This window comes from Tasmannia lanceolata, unplaced genomic scaffold, assembly GCF_043159265.1.
Source record: "Tasmannia lanceolata isolate RefF3 unplaced genomic scaffold, GAP_Taslan_0.1 ptg000025l, whole genome shotgun sequence".
Taxonomy (NCBI): Eukaryota; Viridiplantae; Streptophyta; class Magnoliopsida; order Canellales; family Winteraceae; genus Tasmannia; species Tasmannia lanceolata.
The window spans coordinates 8,814,261-8,835,688 of record NW_027518702.1 but is presented as its reverse complement, the minus strand read 5'-3'; the positions used below and the strand labels follow the sequence as shown (position 1 = coordinate 8,835,688).

The window sequence follows — 21,428 nt, the reverse complement described above, 5'->3', positions numbered from 1 at the left end:
TCAATTGACCAGAGATTAGGGGAATTAATCTGTGGAGAGTAAATACACTACAAAACTCTCCAAGGAGATGGTCTCCATCAAAATGTCCCATGCCAACCAAGAATCAAATTCAGAAGCTGATCGCCTAGCAAATCCAACTATACAGCAATCTCAAAAACTGCCTAGGGGAAAGAATTCTGTCATTTTTGGCGTGCTCATGCAAATGATCAAATGTCAAAATAAAATAGTAGGCAATGTGAATGCATATATTAATAAATAACAGTAAAAGAAACAAAAAAAAAACTGCAGTATTTGTGTGGTTTTAACTTAATTCCAACAAGGGTCTATATATATATAAAAGACTAGTTATAGTTATAGATAGAACAATAACACGCAAAAAATCTCTCACTGGATCATGCAACATTGCCTACCTGATCACGTTGGGAACAACCAAATTGTAGTGCTCACCAAGACCAAATAAAATAGTAGACAATGTGAATATATAAAAGAAACAAAAAAAAGTGTAGTATTTGTGTGGTTTTCAACTTAATTCCGACAAGGGTCTATTTCTATAAAAGACTAGTTATAGTTATAGATAGAACAACAACACACAAAAAATCTATCACTGGATGCAACATTGCCTACCTGACCACGTTGGGAACAACCGAGTTATAGTGCTCACCGAGCCCAAATGCATGCCGGTGATATGACAACATGATACTCGGATTAGCCGAGCTGCTACCACTTTCAGACTTGTACTCCTTCCCCATCTCCACATCAGGAAAAGACCCTGAAAATATCATTATATGTTTTCTCAAGGAATGCGTAAGAGCTCCCAGTTCGAGTTGTCCTCCCCAAGCCGCCGTTGACTCTACTTCTCTACAATAATTCTGAAATCTTTCCAAAAGTGAGTGATCCGAGTCCACGTCTATCTTATTATCCGATAGAAAAAAAGGAAGAAAATCCGATGCATTCTCCCTCATATAAGTAGCGACCATTTCTCGAAGCTCTTGGTAACTATACGGCGACATATGTCCCGAATGAAGGGACAGTTGATCCTCGACCGCGCGGTAAAGGCAGTGACCATCAGGCTTAATTTCGTTAACGGCCAACCCAAGGGGCTCGAGTTTTTTCTCGAGCTTTTCATTTTCAATCATACGATCACTGATAATATTACTTTGTTCTTCTTCTATTCTCTGCTCCCGTGCGGCTTCTTGCTGAGCTCTTTTCTCGCGTCTTTTAACACTCTTGCTGGGTTTTGATTGGTCACTATGAGTACTAACAGAAACACCGGCTATGGCCATCACCAAAGTGTCGAGATCACCCTTGTTGTTGTTGCTGCTGCTGTTGTTGTTTTTCTTGTAGCCTAATGAGGCAAGTTCCTCTGCATGTTTTGCTTTAAGTTTAGATGAAAGTTGTGAGATTTCATCTTCAACTTGCTTTTTCTTTGCTTTTTGTTCAGCTTTGCTGCCTTTAGCTGCTGCTTTTCGCAGACCCACTTCCTTGTTCTGAAGCTCAGTGGTCTCTTTCCTGTAGACAATGATGGTGGCTTGACATAGACACTAGAAAATAATAAAAATATATAGGCTAATGATATTGGCCTGTGTTTTTCACAACCTATTCATGAAAATTTTCTAAAGGATTCATTAGCCGACGCCAACTAGTTAGGGACAAAGGCTTAGTTGAGTTGAGTTGAGTTGAGTATAGGCTGATGATATTGGCACTATCATGTTTTGATAATTACACTAACTCATATTGTCTTTTCCTTTTTAATAAGCTTCCGTGAACTTTTGGGAATTGTGATAACATTTGACAGATGGTTAAATAATAAATACTAAAAGACAAGATGAGTTCGTTCAATTATCAAAAAAATAGTATTGAATAATCCTACTCCACAATGTACTTGGATTTAATCCACTTTTGTACATTGGCGGGGACAACTTGTCCCTCCTTTCAATAAATAAAATTGTCAATTAAAAAAAATGTATTGCAAATGTCCTGGTGGGTGGACCTGGATCCGGTTACTATCTGTTTCTCAGATAAGTTTATATAGTAACATTCATCTATTACAAATTGTGCGCATAAGTAGGCCTCATGGATTTTTTTTTAATTTATAATTATTAGGGGATTTAATAAAATAGCAGATATTCCAAAAACAGGGGATCGAGTTGACCCAAGAACAACCAAAAAAATAAAAAATGAACAAAAGAAGGAAAGTAAAAGCTACAAAAGGAGGATAAGAGCTACAAAAGGAGGATAAGAGCAAAACAAAAGGAAATATCAAACTTCAGGAAAGCAAAAAATATACGGAGGCGGCACCCCCCTCAACACCTTCCTTTAAAGGCCACCCATCATATGGAATATGAAAGAAGGGGAGAGATACCGACAAAAATAACAGATCTCGGCTACTCTCCAAGGAACCAGGCTTTTCCAGAGAACTACAGAATGACATTAGCTGATTCACCTTCAACCCAAATATAACCGGAGAAGTCTCCCTTAAAAGTGTGAGGCCCCTCAAAGCAAATCACGAATTTCTGCTCCATTAGATAAGATTCATTCATCCCAATTGGGCTGAAGAACACTTTGACTATTGAGCCCTCCGCATCTAATCACTCCCCTGATTCTGGAGGGGCCAGCTATTCGTGTGCACATTTTCCACAATAATCGTTTTTTCTTCTTTGAGATCAATTTTTCTACAATAACGACCCAAACAAAGACATTTGTATTTGTGGTGTTGACTATTTTAACATGATGAAGTAATGAGAAGCAACAATACAAAGTTACAAACCAACATATACAAATCCCGCTTAGACAAGCAATTTGCCGAGAGCCCATGATATTAGCTTGCCTTTGGGTAGGAACAATCTCCTCTAAACACACAATTAAATCCAGAAACTCCATCAGACATACAACTATCTCTCATGTGAATTCGATCCATGATGCTCGTTAGCCCAATGCTAGGATAACCACCCTTGTTCCACCCAACCACGCCAGAGGAAAATGCAAAGGGGACATTTCAGACTTATTTACACCTCTGATTCTACAATAAAAAACCCATCTCGCCAAATGAAAGTAAAAACATCCCACTTGAATTCCAAACAGACCTACGCCCCCACCATAACCCACCTAAATAGGTTTGCTCTAGTTAGAACAATCAAAGGTCAGCATAATCAATTCCCCCAAAGAAGGAATCCAATAGACAAATAACTAGTGGAAGTTGAAAGGTCCCTAGGGTCTAGATTAGTCGTATCTATCCTATACAATCCATAGCAGAAACCCCTTAAAGTTCGTGATATAAGATTCCCTCTCATTCACCTCCAATGTACTGCAGCTAGCATGTGAAGAACCAAGAAGGACATGTTAAATATCTATAGCTTGCTTTCACACCAAAAGGCATTAAGAAATGGAAATAAAATACAAACCCCTTCAAACAGCTGTAATCCAATAAGAAGGGTTTCTTGCTAAAATTATAAGCATATATGCAATTCAGAACTCAAAAGTAAACTTGACGTAATACCTAACGAAGTGTCACACTAGAGCAAGTATAAAGTACATGTCCTATATGAGCATGTGGATGCAAATGAAGAAAGCTTTACTAGGAAAGTGGCAATAGAAACATTCGAGAGAGAGGGGGGGAGGGGGGGGGGGGCGCTACAGAAATTGAAAGGGTACGAAAATCAAGTAATTAAAACGGAATCTGGTTGGGCACAGGGACTAGGCACCTATGGGGGTAGTATCAAGAAATATAGGGCCAAGGGCTGGCTAGGCTGTTTGTGGGGTGGAAGAGTCATTTGACTTAGGCATTAATATCAAAGTTGTAGAGTGCAATAGAGTTAGATTCTGGGAACCCATAGCACGATACACTTCCTTTAGAAATCTTCTTTTCGGTCATCGCATGGGACTGCAAGTGTTAAAGATGTTATGTTTGAGAAATAGATGGATAGAACGAGTGATGGAGTTGTCTGTTCTCCATTTCTAGGAGAATCTCAAAGGATGTTGGGATCACAAGGTTTCTTTATCTTGTTTCCTTAATCCTTATTACTTATATGCACGCCGTAGATTGAGAAAGGATCGTAGGGAGTCTCCTAAAGGGTTATTTAGACAGGTCTTTATGTGCATCTCTAGCAGCTGCTTGCAAATTTCTTGAATCCTAGTACATTATGGTCCGTTTTGAGTCCTCCTAAAGTCATTGCTTTCTGCAAGATTGCAAGTCTGGACAAGATATTGATGGTGGAATATCTAATTCATCATAATGGGCCAATTCAAACCAATGTTCATTTGTGATTCAAAGGAGATGGCAGACCATATACTCTTCATACTTTTTGGTGGACTACTGATTATGAGCCTTCAGCTTCGCTAGTTTTGGGTTGAGTTAGGTAATATTGAGCTCGAACTCAAACATGTTGGAGGCTTGGATATGGCTTCCTTCATGAGTAGATGCATTATCTTTTAGAGTCTTAGCTTTCTTGCCGCTTGGTCTAAAAGGAGTGGATCGCTGTTTAAAAACTCCATGCGTAGGGCTGGCAACGGGGCGGGTCGGGGCCGGATGTTGGGGTCCCCTACCCCTTCCCCTTTGCGGGGAATTTCCCCCCTCCCCTTCCCCTCCCCTCTGCGGGGATGGTGGGGAATCCCCCTCCCCTCCCCGCGGGGAATATCTAATCCCCTTCCCCTCCCCGTATCCTTCGGGGACAAAATCCCCGCCCCGCCCCCGCCCCACTCCAACATCACCCCCTCTTTAATCATTGATACACTGATGATGGGTGTCCCTAATCAACTTGATGCAATTTCAATATATAAAAATGTTATAAACTAGCATACTTGTAGACGAAGGAGATATATTTCTTACTCTTCAGAAGATAGCAAAATCCCTTGAAGTACTGACTTGACTCTTGAGTGCCCTCGCAGCAGTCGCACCAACAGGCGTTATAAACCCAAATAGATGCCTGAGCAATGTTCAGAGGCTTGGGAATCACCAAAATGCAAAAAGTGAACTGTGTCCCTAACCTGAGCAATGTTTCTTTTGTGGGAAGGAATTAAGGAAACCCTAAGTCCCTAACCAAAATAAAAATGCAATTTATTATTTTATTTTCGCCACCGATGTTGGCACTACGATTTTTTGATAATGGCATACACTCAGCTTGTCTTTATTATTTCAACATCTGTCAAAAGGTTATTATAGTTCCCAAAATGCTCTCAGAAGCTAATTAAAAGGAAAAGACAAGCTAGGTTTATGTTTGGGGGAATCTTGTAGCCGATCCACAGAGTTTCTAGTAGTTTTCCTAAAAAAAAAACACTTAAAAATATACAAAAAAATGGCATTGATTAACGGGGCGAGCGGGGCGGGGCGGGGAGGGGACAACTACATCCCCTTCTCCTTCCCCTCCCCGCACCGGGGAATTTTTAAATTCCCCTTCCCCTATCAAATCGGGGAATCCCCGCCCCAAACGGGGCGGGGCGGGGCGGATCCCCTCTTTTTCAGGTTAAATTGCCAGCCCTATCCATGCGGCAATCACTGACCCTACCGAGTTGGAACCCTATCGACTGTGACATTTTCCTTAACTTACTAGCAAACCTAACCCGATTTTACCCTCCCTCTGTATACTATCACAACCCTATCTCTTTCTATATGTATTTTGTGTAGTTCCAATGATGCTTCCTACACGCCCATGGTTTTAAATTTCCCCGAAATGATCGAAATATTTCCATTTCCATTCTCACCAAAACAAAAACTGAAATAGTCGAAACGACAAAAAATGGAAAGATGATATTATTTGCATTTCATTCCATTTCATTAATGTAGAGACTAATATCTGGTAAGCAAACATCATTGAAGTGCACAACAAAGTAACTGTATCAAATGAAGAGGATCTCAGATTGGCATGAGACCAATAATGCCACATGTCAAGTAACTATATGTGGTATTGACATAGAGTTGGGGTCCTTAGAGAGGAGATGAGACATTGTACTCTCTTATACTTGATTACATTGTACTTCTTTATTTACTTTACTATTCCAGACATGTGCGACAACGCATGCCACTAGGTGTTCAATGTGATTAAGCCATTATGGATGGCTTTCTTGCTTATTTGATTGTTTCTAAGTTTTTTTTTTTTTTGAATGGTATGATTATGGTTTCTAAGTATGTATTCGTCCTTATTCTAGCATTTCCCAAAGTTTCATAAAAAAATTCATCATTTGCGTATGTTTTTTAGAAGATTAAATTTTTTCATAATTTGCATATGTTTCCATACGTTTCCTTGATTTCTGGTTGGGCACAGGAATTAAAAGGGTACGAAATTGAAAGGGTACAAAAATTATGGCTTCAGAAATTGAAAGGGTACGAAAATCAAGTAATTAAAACGGAATCTGGTTGGGCACAGGGACTAGGCACATGGGGGTAGTATCAAGAAATATAGGGCCAAGGGCTGGCTAGGCTGTTTGTGGGGTGGAAGAGTCATTTGACTTAGCATTAATATCAAAGTTGTAGAGTGCAATAGAGTTAGATTCTGGGAACCCATAGCACGATACACTTCCTTTAGAAGTCTTCTTTTAGGTCATCGCATGGGACTGCAAGTGTCAAAGATGTTATGTTTGAGAAATAGATGGATAGAACAAGTGATGGAGTTGTCTGTTCTCCATTTCTAGGAGAATCTCAAAGGATGTTGGGATCACAAGGTTTCTTTATCTTTTTTCTTTAATCCTTATTACTTATATGCACGCCGTAGATTGAGAAAGGATTGTAGGGAGTCTCCTAAAGGGTTATTTAGACAGGTCTTTATGTGCATCTCTAGCAGCTGCTTGCAAATTTCTTGAATCCTAGTACATTATGGTCCGTTTTGAGTCCTCCTAAAGTCATTGCTTTCTGCAAGATTGCAAGTCTGGACAAGATATTGATGGTGGAATATCTAATACATCATAATGGGCCAATTCAAACCAATGTTCATTTGTGATTCAAAGGAGATGGCAGACCATATCCTCTTCATACTTTTTGGTGGACTATTGATTATGAGCCTTCAGCTTCGCTAGTTTTGAGTTGAGTTAGGTAATATTGAGCTCGAACTCAAACATGTTGGAGACTTGGATATGGCTTCCTTCATGAGTAGATGCATTATCTTTTAGAGTCTTAGCTTTCTTGCCGTTTGGTCTAAAAGGAGTGGATCGCTGTTTAAAAACTCCATGCGGCAATCACTGACCCTACCGAGTTGGAACCCTATCGACTGTGACGTTTTCCTTAACTTACTAGCAAACCTAACCCGATTTTACCCTCCCTCTGTATACTATCACAACCCTATCTCTTTCTATATGTATTTTGTGTAGTTCCAATGATGCTTCCTACACGCCCATGGTTTTAAATTTCCCCGAAATGACCGAAATATTTCCATTTCCATCCTCACCGAAACAAAAACTGAAACAGTCGAAACGACAAAAAATGGAAAGATGATATTATTTGCATTTCATTCCATTTCATTAATGTAGAGACTGATATCTGGTAAGCAAACATCATTGAATTGCACAACAAAGTAATTGTATCATATGAAGAGGATCTCAGATTGGCATAAGACCAATAATGCCACATGTCAAGTAACTATATGTGGTATTGACAAGAGTTGGGGTCCATAGAGAGGAGACGAGACGAGACATTGTACTCTCTTATACTTGATTACATTTGTTTTTTTGAAATGGCAATATATTGAAAGAATGGAACCGAGATGGTCCACAAAAATACAAAGAAAAGAAAATTTACATAAAAAAAAGACTAAAAATACATTTCACAGAGAGAGATGATCAAACCATTCCAAACCCTCTTTATGGAAACCCAATCTCGCAAGGGAATCAACTTCACCATTGGCTGATATTCTAACAAATTTAAACACTACGGATGAACCTGAAACAAGATCAGCGATTTCCTCAAAGAAGCTAAGAAATCGCCACAGTGGTGCAACCTTCCCAGATAGCCAACTGATTATGTTAGAAGAATCACCTTCCACAATCACCTTATCGAACATATCCCTACTCAGGCGTTTTATTCCTTGAAAAGCCGCTTTAACTTCTGCTTCAGATGAGTCGTTTCTACCAATTGGTCCAGCAAAAGCCCAAGTTGGCTGATATTCTAACAAATTTAAACACTACGGATGAACATGAAACAAGATCAGCGATTTCCTCAAAGAAGCTAAGAAATCGCCACAGTGGTGCAACCTTCCCAGATAGCCAACTGATTATGTTAGAAGAATCACCTTCCACAATCACCTTATCGAACATATCCCTACTCAGGCGTTTTATTCCTTGAAAAGCCGCTTTAACTTCCGCTTCAGATGAGTCGTTTCTACCAATTGGTCCAGCAAAAGCCCAAGATACCACCCCTGCAGAATTCCTAACAGGGCCACCAATCCCAGCCAATCGGGCCCGAATTACCCAAACTAGACCCGTCAAAGTTTATTGTTAAATACCCTTCAGGAGGAGCCTCCCATCTTTGAACTATCTTCTCTCTCCTCACCCCTTCCCAACACACAATTCTCCATCCTTCCCACAGATCAAAAGCTGAAACAAATTGAAACTTAGGAAGCCTCTTCGCCCAAAAACTCACCAAAGCAATAATTTTCATAAATAACCAGTAACATGACTTAGCCACTCCATTGAAAACTCTCGAATTTCTTTCTTTCCAAATAACCCACCACAAAGCTATCAAACACAACTTCCAAAGAAATTTCCCTTTCTTCTTCCAAGGCACAAAATCCCAACTCAACACAAGTTCTGGTATAGAGTTTGGGAAGATCCAACAGATACCAAACCTATCCAAAATGAGGCCCCAAATCTCCCTTGCAACCTTGCAATGAATAAATAGATGATCAATAGATTCACCATCTTCCATACAAAGCGAATAATAATCTACCTATACTTGATTACATTGTACTTCTTTATTTACTTTACTATTCCAGGCATGTGCGACAACGCATGCCACTAGGTGTTCAATGTGATTAAGCCATTATGGATGGCTTTCTTGCTTATTTGATTGTTTTTAAGTTTTTTTTCTTTTTTCTGAATGGTATGATTAGGGTTTCTAAGTATGTATTCGTCCTTATTCTAGCATTTCCCAAAGTTTCATAAAAAATTTCATCATTAGTGTATGTTTTTTAAAAGATTAAAAATTTTCATAATTTGCATATGTTTCCATACGTTTCCTTGATTTTACAATATTTCCACCGAAACCGAAATATTTCCATTTCCGTGCCGACCAAAAACGACACTAGAACCAAAATTTAAAACCTCGTACACACCTCATGTTTAGTTTTCATGAAATTTCCTCTTCGCTTTCCCATCTCTCCCATAGTTCTTCTCGGTTCTCGCCTTTTCTCTTCAAAACCGTAGCTTCTTGCTTCTACTTCCCCTAACACTTCTTGCATTTGCATCCAACTCAAGCAATTATGGTCTAGATGGTGTTGGGATGAACTACTATATAATAAAATAGAGTCCGGAGATACATGGATTCAAGTGTCGGTTTCGGTATGCATTTCGATCATCATGAAAACAGAAACATTTTGATTTCAATTGGAAGTTTCAGTGGAAATCCTATAAATAGTGGAAACATATGCAAATAATGGAAATTTAAGAAGAAACATCAGGAAATGATTGAATAAGTGCAAATATACGCCTAGAAACCATCACATAAGCATGACAACCATCCATAATGGTTTAACAATAATGAACTCCTAGTGCCATGCGTTGTCGTTATGTTTGGTACAATATCGTGCATTATTAAAATACGGTACCTGGTTGGGCACAGGGACTAGGCACCTATGGGGGTATCTAGAAATAGAGGGCCAAGGGCTGGCTAGGCTGTTTGTGGGGTGGAAGAGTCATTTGACTGAGGCATTAATATCAAAGTTGTAGAGTGCAGTGAGTTAGATTCTGGGAACCCATAGCATGATACACTACCTTTAGAAGCCTTCCTTTAGGTCATCGCATGGGACTGCAAGTGTCAAAGATGTTATGTTTGAGAAATAGATGGATAGAACGAGTGATGGAGTTGTCTGTTCTCCATTTCTAGGAGAATCTCAAAGGATGTTGGGAACACAAGGTTTCTTTATCTTGTTTCCTTAATCCTTATTACTTATATGCACGCCGTAGATTGAGAAAGGATCATATGGAGTCTCCTAAAGGGTTATTTAGACAGGTCTTTATGTGCATCTCTAGCAGCTGCTTGCAAATTTCTTGAATCCTAGTACATTATGGTCCGTTTTGAGTCCTCCTAAAGTCATTGCTTTCTGCAAGATTGCAAGTCTGGACAAGATATTGATGGTGGAATATCTAATACATCATAATGGGCCAATTCAAACCAATGTTCGTTTGTGATTCAAAGGAGATGGCAGACCAAATACTCTTCATACTTTTTGGTGGACTATTGATTATGAGCCTTCAGCTTCGCTAGTTTTGGGTTGAGTTAGGTAATATCGAGCTCGAACTCAAACATGTTGGAGGCTTGGATATGGCTTCCTTCATGAGTAGATGCATTATCTTTTAGAGTCTTAGCTTTCTTGCTATAGTGCGCTTGGCCTAAAAGGAGTGGATCACTGTTTAAAAACTCCATGCGGCAATCACTGACCCTACCAAGTTGAACCCTATCGACTGTGATGTTTTCCTTAACTTACTAGCAAACCTAACCCGATTTTACTCTCCCTCTGTATACTATCACAACCCTATCTCTTTGTATATGTATTTTGTGTAGTTCCAATGATGCTTCCTACACGCCCATGGTTTTAAATTTCCCCGAAATTACCAAAATATTTCCATTTCCATCCTCACCGAAACAAAAGGCAAAATAGTCGAAACGACAAAAAATGGAAAGATGATATTATTTGCATTTCATTCAATTTCATTAATGTAGAAACTGATATCTGGTAAGCAAACATCATTGAACTGCACAACAAAGTAACTGTATCTTATGAAGAGGATCTCAGATTGGCATGAGACCAATAATGCCACATGTCAAGTAACTATATGTGGTATTGACATAGAGTTGGGGTCCTTAGAGAGGAGACGAGACATTGTACTCTCTTATACTTGATTACATTGTACTTCTTTATTGACTTTACTATTCCAGACATGTGTGACAACACATGCCACTAGGTATTCGATGTGATTAAGCCATTATGGATGGCTTTCTTGCTTATTTGAAATATTTCCATTCCCGTGCCGACCAAAAACGACACTGGAAACAAAATTTAAAACCTTGTACACGCCTCATGTTTAGTTTTCATGACATTTCCTCTTCGCTTTCCCATGTCTCCCATAGTGCTTCTCGGTTCTCGCCTTTTCTCTTCAAAACTGTAGCTTCTTGCTTCTACTTCCCGTAACACTTCTCGCATTCGCTTCCAACTCAAGCAATTATGCTCTAGATGGTGTTGGGATGAACTAGTATATAATAAAATAGAGTCCAGAGATGCATGGATTCAAGTGTCGGTTTCGGTATGCATTTCGATCATCATGAAAACGAAAACATTTTGATTTCGATTGGAAGTTTCAGTTGAAATCAAGTAAATAGTGGAAACATAAGCAAATAATGGAAATTGAAGAAGAAACATAAGGAAATGATTGAATAAGTGAAAATATACACCTAGAAACCATCACATAAGCATGACAACCATCCATAATGGTTTAACAATAATGAACTCCTAGTGACATGCGTTGTCATTATGTTTGGTACAATATCGTGCATTATTACAATACGGTAGTGCTGAATAAATAGACAGTTATAGTTTATGAAAGGGGAATGATAGACATTTTGTTTTACATATTAGAGAATCACCTATCTGATAAACATTTCCATCTGTAAAGGAGACCGGAAGAAATTTTCTTGTAGGCATTATTTGAGTTATTGCAATCGATTTTTTAATTTTTATAAACAAATCAACAATACGATGATCGCGAGCGCTGTAAAGCGAAGCTTTTTTATTGTATTTCAACCTTGTCGGCGTTTTGGTGGAAACATTTCATTTCGATCGACATACAATATTCAAACGATTTCATTAAAGTTTCTTGTTGGTGCAAGTGGAAACTGACACATTTCGGTGGAAATATGAATCCATGCCAAGGAGAAGGTAGAAAGGTGCATCCCATCCCCTCTATCATTGGTCACCTCAAACCCAATTTTGATGATTCTTCAACTGGAAACACCACCCCAACAAAGGTAAAGAAATTGTTTGACGCACTTTCTTTTTTTCTTTTTTTTTGAAATGGCAATTGAAATGTTTGACGCACTTTCTGTCAGTGACAGAGTAATAATGCATGCAAGAAGAACTACCGAGGCCTAAAAGGGAAGCAATAATGGCTTACAGCAAGAACATCAATGGAACATGCCTCATAAAAACCAGTCTAGGGTATAGTAATTATCAAATTTACACCAAGACACAATAGAATAAAAATATAATTTGGAAGTTGAAGTTTATAGTGGGCAAGAAACCTGGATATAGAATCAAGCATTTGCAAGGTACTTTGACATATCTTGCTAACCGTTTTGCATCAGTAAATTGGCAGCTCAATTGAATGAAATCCATTGGTATTGGCTTGATGCATCCTCATAAAAGCAAGTCTGAGCAGAACCTAATTCCTAACCCTCGAAAGGTTAAAGAATCTAGTTACAAAATAAGACAATATTGAAACTTTTCCAACTGTCATGGACGTTCATGCTCACATTTTGATAATGCTACCTACCATTCACGCCACAACCATGGACAACATTTAAATATGCTCTTAACATGTTACTCACTTGGGGCTCCAGACCTTGTGACTAAAATGTTTAGTGATGCATTCCTGGAAAAAGCTTTGCTAGGGTGTCATAACAAATGAAATTTTCATGACTAGATGATTATGCCCCGCCTCCATAAAATTAATTTTGTTTTTTTTTATTGTTAAAGAAAGGGACCGAGCTGGTCCACTGCAACCAAACAAGAGCAACCCAAAAGTTATATTGGCGATGGTTTTTTTTTTTTTTGGGGGGGGGTAGGTGGGTTGGGGGGGGGTGTTAGGTAAAGGAACTAACCTCTGGCTAGACACTTCAGGTCGAGCCAGTGGATTGGCCTCATTACTGATGGATCTCCATACGTGGAGAAAACTGACTTGGTGAACCTCGACTCAATCTAGGATCTCCCCAATCGATGAACCTCCAATGATACCTCGACCCTGAAGGTAGCCAGCTTATCATGTTTCAAGAATCTCCTTCAACTACTATAAGCTGGCCTAAACTTAAGGGTCAATTCAGTGAATACCACAAAGCGTTGTTGGCTCAACTCAGCTTCTGTCGCGTCTGTCACGCCAAGCAGACCGAGAAAAGCTTTCTTAATGAGACATTCCGCTGTAAGGATAAGGCTCCCAACCCCTGCTGAACCTGGGTTACCTAGTCTAGAACCATCAAATTTCATCTTTATTAAGCCTGGAGGCGGGGGATTCCATTTAGATGACAGTTTGCTCCTATGAGAGAACCTTTTAATCTCCACCCAAGATCTTCGCCTAGTGAACTCAGATACCCCTCTAAAGTCAAGACGGACCCCAGCCCATTGAAGAATTGGGGGAAAGACATGTTGAATGTAGGTTGACCTCTGTGTGTCTCCTTCGAATATCTGCTGATTTCTTACTTTCTAGATGTCCCATATGTCGGCCAAGAGAGCTAAGAACATAGACTGCACCCTCTCTTAGGCAACAGGCAAAAGGACCAGCTCTCGAACAAATCTGCAATGTACTTGGGAAAGACCTATTCCGCCTTGAAAAGAGGCAGGATGAAAGGCCATATATCCTTAACCAATCTACAATGGATGAAAATGTGGTTAACTGATTCATCTGCTTCGATGCATGGAACACATTTTGTCGAGGCAGGCACTCCACACGAAGGCACAAATTCTTGTTAGGGCCAAGATCCTCCATATCCTGCAACCTGTGGAAGGGTCGGACTGAGGCTAGAGATAGTGATATAAAGACTGGACATAGAAACACCCACCATGTCTAGATCCATATTCTTCTATCCTCCCTAATTATCTTGCTGAAAATCTGCTCCAGGTCTAACAGAAGCTGAGCCACTAACTCAAGCTCTTTGTCGAAGAAAAGCTCTACAAAACGGAATGTTCCAGGTGATACTATCACCCCTTCTAACAAAGGACTACCTCACCATCTTGTTAGGCTCCTATGACACAAAAAACAGGTATGGGTATTTCACTTTCAGAGCAAGATCGTCGCACCATAGGACAATCCCAAATCTCACCGATTTTCTTTCCAGACTCGAAAAAGGATACCTTTGTTGAAGCCATGTAAGCCATTTAGGATACTTCTTGATGTAATGCCAACTTGGCAGCCACATCACACTTAAGTGGCTTGTGGGGAGCACCGCAAGTTGTTTTGAAATAAATGCTTGGAAGACCTTTCTACAACTACCTCATTTATTAGTCCAAGTAAGTTGTACTTCATTAAGTGGGGTTTAGTAAGTTGCATTTCATTAACTAGAATCCAGTAAGTTGTATTTCATTGACTAATTCTAGTAAGTTGTGTTTCTTTAAGTCAGTCTAGTAAGTTGTAGTGTTGAGAATTTGTGGTAGTTAATGTTGTGTAAAATGTGTTGTACGAGATGGAGTGGGAGATTTTGAACAACTATTGATAATATATCAATTTGGTTGAGCATCGACCCCGTTTCCTTCTTCTTCCCTTGTTGTGTTTTAGATTATTCTTCTTCCCTCTTGATCACCTGCATCACTTCTCCACACAGTGCTGCCCGTACTTCTATATTGGTCAAATGGGCACAAATCCCAAAAGCCAGCTCCAGATTTAGCTTTGATAAATCTTTGTCATAGCTAATCTCTTTCTTCCCCAAACTGCCATAGCCATTAGCCTAGCAAGGCACAATTCAGAGTTTTGCTCCTAAAACACAAGCCTCCATCTTCCTTGGATGTGCACACCTCCTTCCAGCATACCAAATGTAACTTTTTCTTCTTGTCGAACTTGTCCCAGAGAAAATTTGTTGGAAGCTTCTCTATCCGATTGGCCACACTAGATGGACATCTGAAGAGACATAGGTAATAGACGGGCCGATTAGAAAGCACCACTTTGATCAAGAATTTTCCCGACAAAGCATAGTGTCTTTTTTTCCAAGCAGACAACCGATTTTCAATCTTTTCCATCATTGGATCCCAAAGGGCCCAGAGATACCACTACGCAACTGAATATCCTTACTTGCCCCACCAAAGGAGTTCGACAGTCATGAAAGGCAGTTTTGCAATTTGTCAGGAGAGATGGCTGAGGCCTAAGACCCTGCAATCAGTCCCATCGCAAATCAACACGATTGATTCGTCCTATTGAACTAAGGATCATGTAAGCAAGAATTGTCATGGTATTAACCACTTCATATTTAGGCCATGTTTGGTAACCATGAATTTTTTTCACATGGAATACTAGTTTACCAAGTGGTGGGAGTGGGACAAAGAGGCTTGGAGAGGAGGACAATTGAGAGGGCATTAGTGAGGATAGGGTGAGAAGTGGGCAGTGGCTGAAAAACAGAGAAAGGAAACACTCTACCCAAAATAATTTTTCTTCTATTTTCAGCCACTTCGGACCATCTCCTCACCCTTGCCCTCTCAATTCTTCCACTCAGCACTCTTTCCACCCCTCTCTCATCATTTGTCTCACCACTTGATAAACTAATATTCCACGAAAAATAATTTCATGGTTGCCAATCATGGTCTTAGTTTCATTTTTTTTGTTCCATGGTTTTGGGTTTGTGTCTTCGTGACAAAGGTGGAGATCAGTTATAAGTATTCCTTAAGGGCCCATTTTGGATTTCCACAAGATTTGGATTTGGATTTCTACCATTTGGTAGCCTTTCTGGTGTTGAGATTTGGATATGGATCAAATCCTTAGATGCCAAATCAGCTACAATAGTGAAAAAAAAATCCGATTTCCAAATATGTGACAATTCCCTTCACCCTCTCTGCTCCTCGACTCTCTGCTCCAGTAGCAAGTACGTCTCTCTCTCCCTCTCCCTCTCCCTTTCTCTCTCATGTACAACATGAGCATGAGGATGATTAATTTATTTTGTATCCAAAACTCAAATCCAAATCCAAATACAAATACAAATACAAAAAAAAATGAGGTATCCAAACGGGCCCTTAAGGAAAATTCGGATTGAGAGGGATTTGATTTTTGATGATTAGATAATGATTTTTGATGATTAGATAATGTCAAGAATTGGGTTAAATCTTTCTACCTCAGATGTTTTTTCGGATATGAATTACGGTTTTGATTTTTTGATGATAAAATACTTTCAATAATTGGGTTAAATCTTTCTACCCCAGGTGTGTTTTTATTCGGATACGAATTAGGGATTTGATCTTTTGATGATTACATAATGTCAAGAATTAGGTTAAATCTTTCCACCTCAGGTTTTTTAGAAATTATAAGTAAGAGTCTTAGGATAGTTTTCCAGAACCAAAGAAGCTGTTATTGAGTTTTAAGGAGGCACCCCATTTGATGTGGCTTGTAAGTCAGTTGATTTGATTTATTCTTAATTCGTGGTGGATTTTCTACAAGCAAGCATTTTGTCTGTGAAATCCTTTTTTTTTATATATAAGTAGAATCTTTACCCACACTGCTCTAATCACTACTTAAGAGAAATGAGATCTTCATGCAACCTAAAATCAAATTCATTCCATCACAAATTCACTCCTAAAACAAAGTCCTCATAAAACAATCTTCATCAAAAAACAAAAAGATGAAAAACCCACAAGCAAAATAGATTCATCTGGTGAAATAGCATATGGGTTATCAAGGATTGCATCTAATTCAATAAATAAATGAACATGAAGCCCACAAAAGGGAGTAAAATCAAACATAAAGATAAAGAAAACCCACAAGCAAAATAGATTCATCTGGTGAAAATAGCATATGGGTTATCAACAATTGCTTCTAATTCAATACATGAAGCCCACAAAAGGGAGGAAAAACAATGAAAATCAAACTATACCTATGCCTGGAGAGCACTTCCTCTAGGGTTTCTTGTTCTTTTTCAAGTGGGTTATTATGAACTTCATCAGAAGGCCTTTCATCTGCTTCTTTGGCTCCCTCCATTTTGGAGTTGCGTGGAATCCAAAGAAGGTTAAAAAGGAGGACAAAAAGCTACTAAGAGAAAAGGAACACTCCAGAGAAGAAAAGAGATTGCTTTCTTACCTTTTTTACAGTTGTTAAAATTAAGAGAAATGTTACCAGCACACCCATATTTTCATATTTGCACAAACCCAGCTGTCTTTTCTCTAGAGAGCTTTTTGGGAAATGTAATAACCTTTTGACAGCTCTTTAAATACTAAAAGACAAGATGGTTTGTGTAAATATCAAAATGTGCTGACATCATTTCCCTAAAACCCATTTGCTGTTAGTTGACAATCAAGCCCTGAAGGCTGAAGCCCATTACTTTTATCATTATGGCAACTGATATTGGCACTGTCGTGTTTTAATATTTGCACAAAAGACTGTCTTTTCCTTTTTAATTGGCTTCTGAGGGCTTTCTGGGAATTGTAAGCTGTTTAAATAATAAAAGAGAAGATGATTCGGTGCAATTATCAAAGCATGGCAGTGGGAATATCAGTAGCCTTTTTAAATGGTGTAAGCCTGTATAGTCCAGTATATTTTTCAGTATGGCCCATACCATAGGATTATCCGAACTGTTCATTTGATGGGTCACAATGTAAATAGGTTGTGCCCAAAAAATTTGTTTCTGTAGGATGGTCCTAGCCCTCCGATCTATAGAGGAACAGTATGACCTCCATAGATTAGAGTGTTGGGATCAGCCTACGGAAATGATTTTTGGGGCACAACCTATTTAGCCATCAAATGGATGGTTTGGATCATCATATGGTGTGGGCCGTACGGTACCTTTTGAAAAGTATTGGACCATATAAAACTCCATTATGATATAGTTTTTGTCATTTAATGTTGTTAATTTCAAATTGGGAAGTGATATTTAGGCCCCTTTTGATCACCAGGGATACCCAGCGCCAGTGTATCAATGATTAAAGTGGGGCAAATGTACTTGACGTCAGAAAAATCCAGTGGGTTTGATTGCCCCCTACACTGGCGCTGGGTGTCCCTAGTGATCAAAAGAGGCGTAAATATCACATCCCTTTCAAAAAAGGGTTGCCCTTTTCTTTCGATGTAAAATGGGTGTTAAATAAATTTTATGCCCACTTTTCGACTTAAATGAGTGTAAAATTTGTTTTATGTCCATTCTATATAAGATCTCCCACTTTCTTATGAAACATAAGATTTGCGAATGTCACTCTCCCCCTCATGTGCAGATGTCATTGCTCTCCCCCTCATGCTCATGTGCAGATGTCATTACTGTTTGGATTGCAGGAATTTCCTGGAAACTTTGGAGAAGAAACACTTTCAAATTTCTTGGATTACAGATGAAAAATGTGACTTGAACCACACAGCAGTTCAAGTTTTATTTAAGGGTCCTTTAATTTGTAATTACATCCCTCTAATTAGATCATAAGTAATAATTTCTCTCTAAATCATGGAGATAAAAAATATTCTCTATAAAAAAATTTCCTCTAGAAATATTTTCCTTTCAATCCAATAAAAAGTGCGGACTGGTAGATGCAAGGGCCCTCTTTATGCAAGGGCCAGCGGCGAAGGGCCCTTGAATAGATCGATGTCATTTTTAAAGTTGGTTGAGAAACTGAATTCAATTGCACGTAATGACGTGGATCTATTCAAGGGCCCTTCTTTAGCCCTTGCATAAATAAGCCCTTCATCTATCATTCCTCATAAAAATTATATAATTATTGGGGCCATTGATCTCGTGGGCCAACATTTGAGTGTCCTGGCCTGTATACTTGGATGGCCGCCCACTAGATCAAAGGCCCCACCAAACAGGCCCACCATGTACGTAGTGGAAAAGTACGAGCGAAAAGAAATCCCTTGCTTGCAAGTGATAGTAGCAAACTTTCGGATAAGGTGCCCTAATTATTTGTCTTTTAGTTTTTATATAGTGAAAGGTGGTGCATTCAAGTTGAGTAAAATAAAGTATGGCCCATATTATTGGGCTATCTATACCATTCATTTGTTGGGCCCAACATACATAGATAGGGGTGCCTTAAAAATGTACTCCATAGGATAAACGTAATCATCTGATCCGGCTCCAACAAATGAATGGCTTAGACCGCTAAATAATGTGGCCCCATTGTTTTTTTTTCCTACACTTGCATGCGTAGTATATCCTTTCTTTCTTTTGAAGGAAAATCTTTTTCAAAGATTTTCTATGAAACCAAGATAGTTTACCTTTCATAAAATTCTAAGGATACCTATGCTTCATTCTTCTGAATGTGGGAGAAAAGATAAAACTGATTTGTTTATTGATCCAAATTAGAGTTTGAAACTCATGTAATTTGCCTCTTCTCTATGGTTAACTCAATAAAAAATCAGATCTATTTATGAGAAATCTCATTCAGTTAGAAATGGTAGATTAAAATGGGACAGCGCCGTATGAGGTAGGAGACTCTCAAGTATGATTCTAAGGGAAGGAATTGACCCACTCTTCTGACTGGGAGAACAAGTCATTCAACAGTGAGATTTTGAAATTGCAGAGGCATGGTCCGATCAAGCTGTTGAATATTGGAAACAAGCTATGGCGCTTACTCCACGTAATTATATTGAAGCACATAACTGGTTGAATAAGAACACTCTTTTATAATCATTTAATTCATTTGAGGTGGCAGTTCTCTCTTGCAAAAGTGAGCTGGAGAATGACTTTTCATAATCTCTTAGTAAATCCTGCATAAAATACATGCAATTAAATCATAGTGCTAAAAAACTTGGACGACTTGACTCAAGTCAATAGGCAATTGAGTCCAAGTTGCGGAGCTACTCGATGCGTAACTCACCCTTAAAAGCTAGCCGTTAGAGGGAGGGTGTCCATTCCCTTATAACCCATCCACATTTACATCACTTTACAAATGTGGGACTAATTGCTTTTGTGTGGAACCCTAACAAAATCAATAGGCAATTAAATCATAGTAATATCAAGATTTTTCCAGGGAGAAAATTTCCAAGATCCAGGCTCGTTGAAAAGAGCTTAACATTTAGATGGGTTGGGTCAGTTTGAGGCCAACCCTAGCCCAACCAGAGCTAAAATTCCCTGAACCCTATCCCAACTAAAGTCAAGAAACGCGTACAGGTGTGGCTCTTTGGCTTAAGTCTTGAGTGTGCTCCCCAGAGACGAGAGTTAGAATCCCCTTGGGCTTGCCCGATGCGCGTGGTTTACGGGTGATTTTGCGCATCCTGAGGGAATTAGTCCCACTCTACAAAGTGGGGGTGGGGACACCCTACGTCATAAAAAAAAACTCAAGTCAGAGACTTGGTTCAAGGAGGGTCAAACCTAATCCAAATTGCCTCTAGATCTTTCAACTCTAATCCAATCCGTCTAGCCTGTTTTTTCCAAATCGGGTTGGGTTGTATATATTAGCCTAGCTAGTGCAAAAAAAACAAAAAAATAACCCTAAGATTTTGAAAATCACATTAAAAGTAGGGGGCGGGGGGTTGGGTTCGAGTTGAGTCAGGCTGCCAAAGGCCTTAATCCTGAGTCAGTTGCTCAAGGCTTTAATCCTAACCCAACCCAAAATTAAATAGGGTTAGCATTTCCCAACCTAATCCGAGGAAATGCCAACCCAACTTGAGCCAAAGTCGACTTGAACCCATCGGGTTCGGGTTGAGCCCGGCTCAAGTTGCACCACTAATCTCAACATCCCGATCATCTGACAGTTACAGGTGGATCCGATCCATAGCAGATCCATTGACACTACTATGAAACACCCCCACACTTTTATTTTGTCTGTTCCATTAATAAAACAGGCTGTTTACTGTGGAGACTACACAGCATAGAAACAGCTATTGGGAACATAGTTTGACAAGTTATCTCACCGTACTTCTTAGTTGAAAGAAAAAAACGAAGTGTGAGAAAGAAAAGAAAGTTCTATCATATGAGTTTTTACATGGTGTGTGAGCGTATGGTTGGGCCATACCAAAAGAAAAGAAATTTTATTGTTGTACACTACCAACAGACAAAATATAAAGGAAGAGTGGGTTATACATCACTGTAAGACAAAGTGTTGGATATATGTTCTAATATAAGCCCGTAGATAATGGACTAGGTGTTTGGGGCCATATGGGCTGAAGCCCATAACCTCTTATTCTCTCTTCCTTAGCCCTTCAATATTTATACTTTGTATAAATAGGGGCTGGCGGCAACATGTTAGCATTCCACTTAGATGCAACCCTCTTAATGCTTCAAGCAACCAAGTTCCACCGACTCTCTTTTCTTCTCACCGCCTCTAACACAAAGTACTAAATTTGAATTTAGAAATGACTTTTTCTAAAAATAAAAAAAGTAAACGACTGATTTTGCAAGGATATCATTATAA

At 39.1% G+C, this 21,428-nt stretch overlaps 1 protein-coding gene across 1 annotated transcript; it reads right to left on the bottom strand.

Annotated features, from left to right (window-relative positions):
- Window positions 1–462: 462 nt before the first annotated feature.
- Window positions 463–17,164, bottom strand: LOC143857498 (OVARIAN TUMOR DOMAIN-containing deubiquitinating enzyme 5-like). The gene is made up of 2 exons (XM_077367931.1): window positions 16,976–17,164; window positions 463–1,509 (listed from the first exon to the last, which is right to left on the bottom strand). The coding sequence occupies exons 1-2, from the start codon at window positions 17,077–17,079 to the stop codon at window positions 621–623; spliced, it is 993 nt and encodes a 330-aa protein (XP_077224046.1). The 5' UTR covers window positions 17,080–17,164; the 3' UTR covers window positions 463–620.
- Between the last annotated feature and the right edge of the window lie 4,264 nt (window positions 17,165–21,428).

Bases quoted from the DNA above. Each gene is read 5' to 3' on its own strand.
- LOC143857498 (XM_077367931.1), bottom strand. From the start codon at position 17,079: ATGGAGGGAGCCAAAGAAGCAGATGAAAGGCCTTCTGATGAAGTTCAT. The intron at 1,510-16,975 runs GTATAGTTTGAT...CATTGTCTACAG, and splicing joins GAAGTGCTCTCCAGGCATAG to GAAAGAGACCACTGAGCTTC.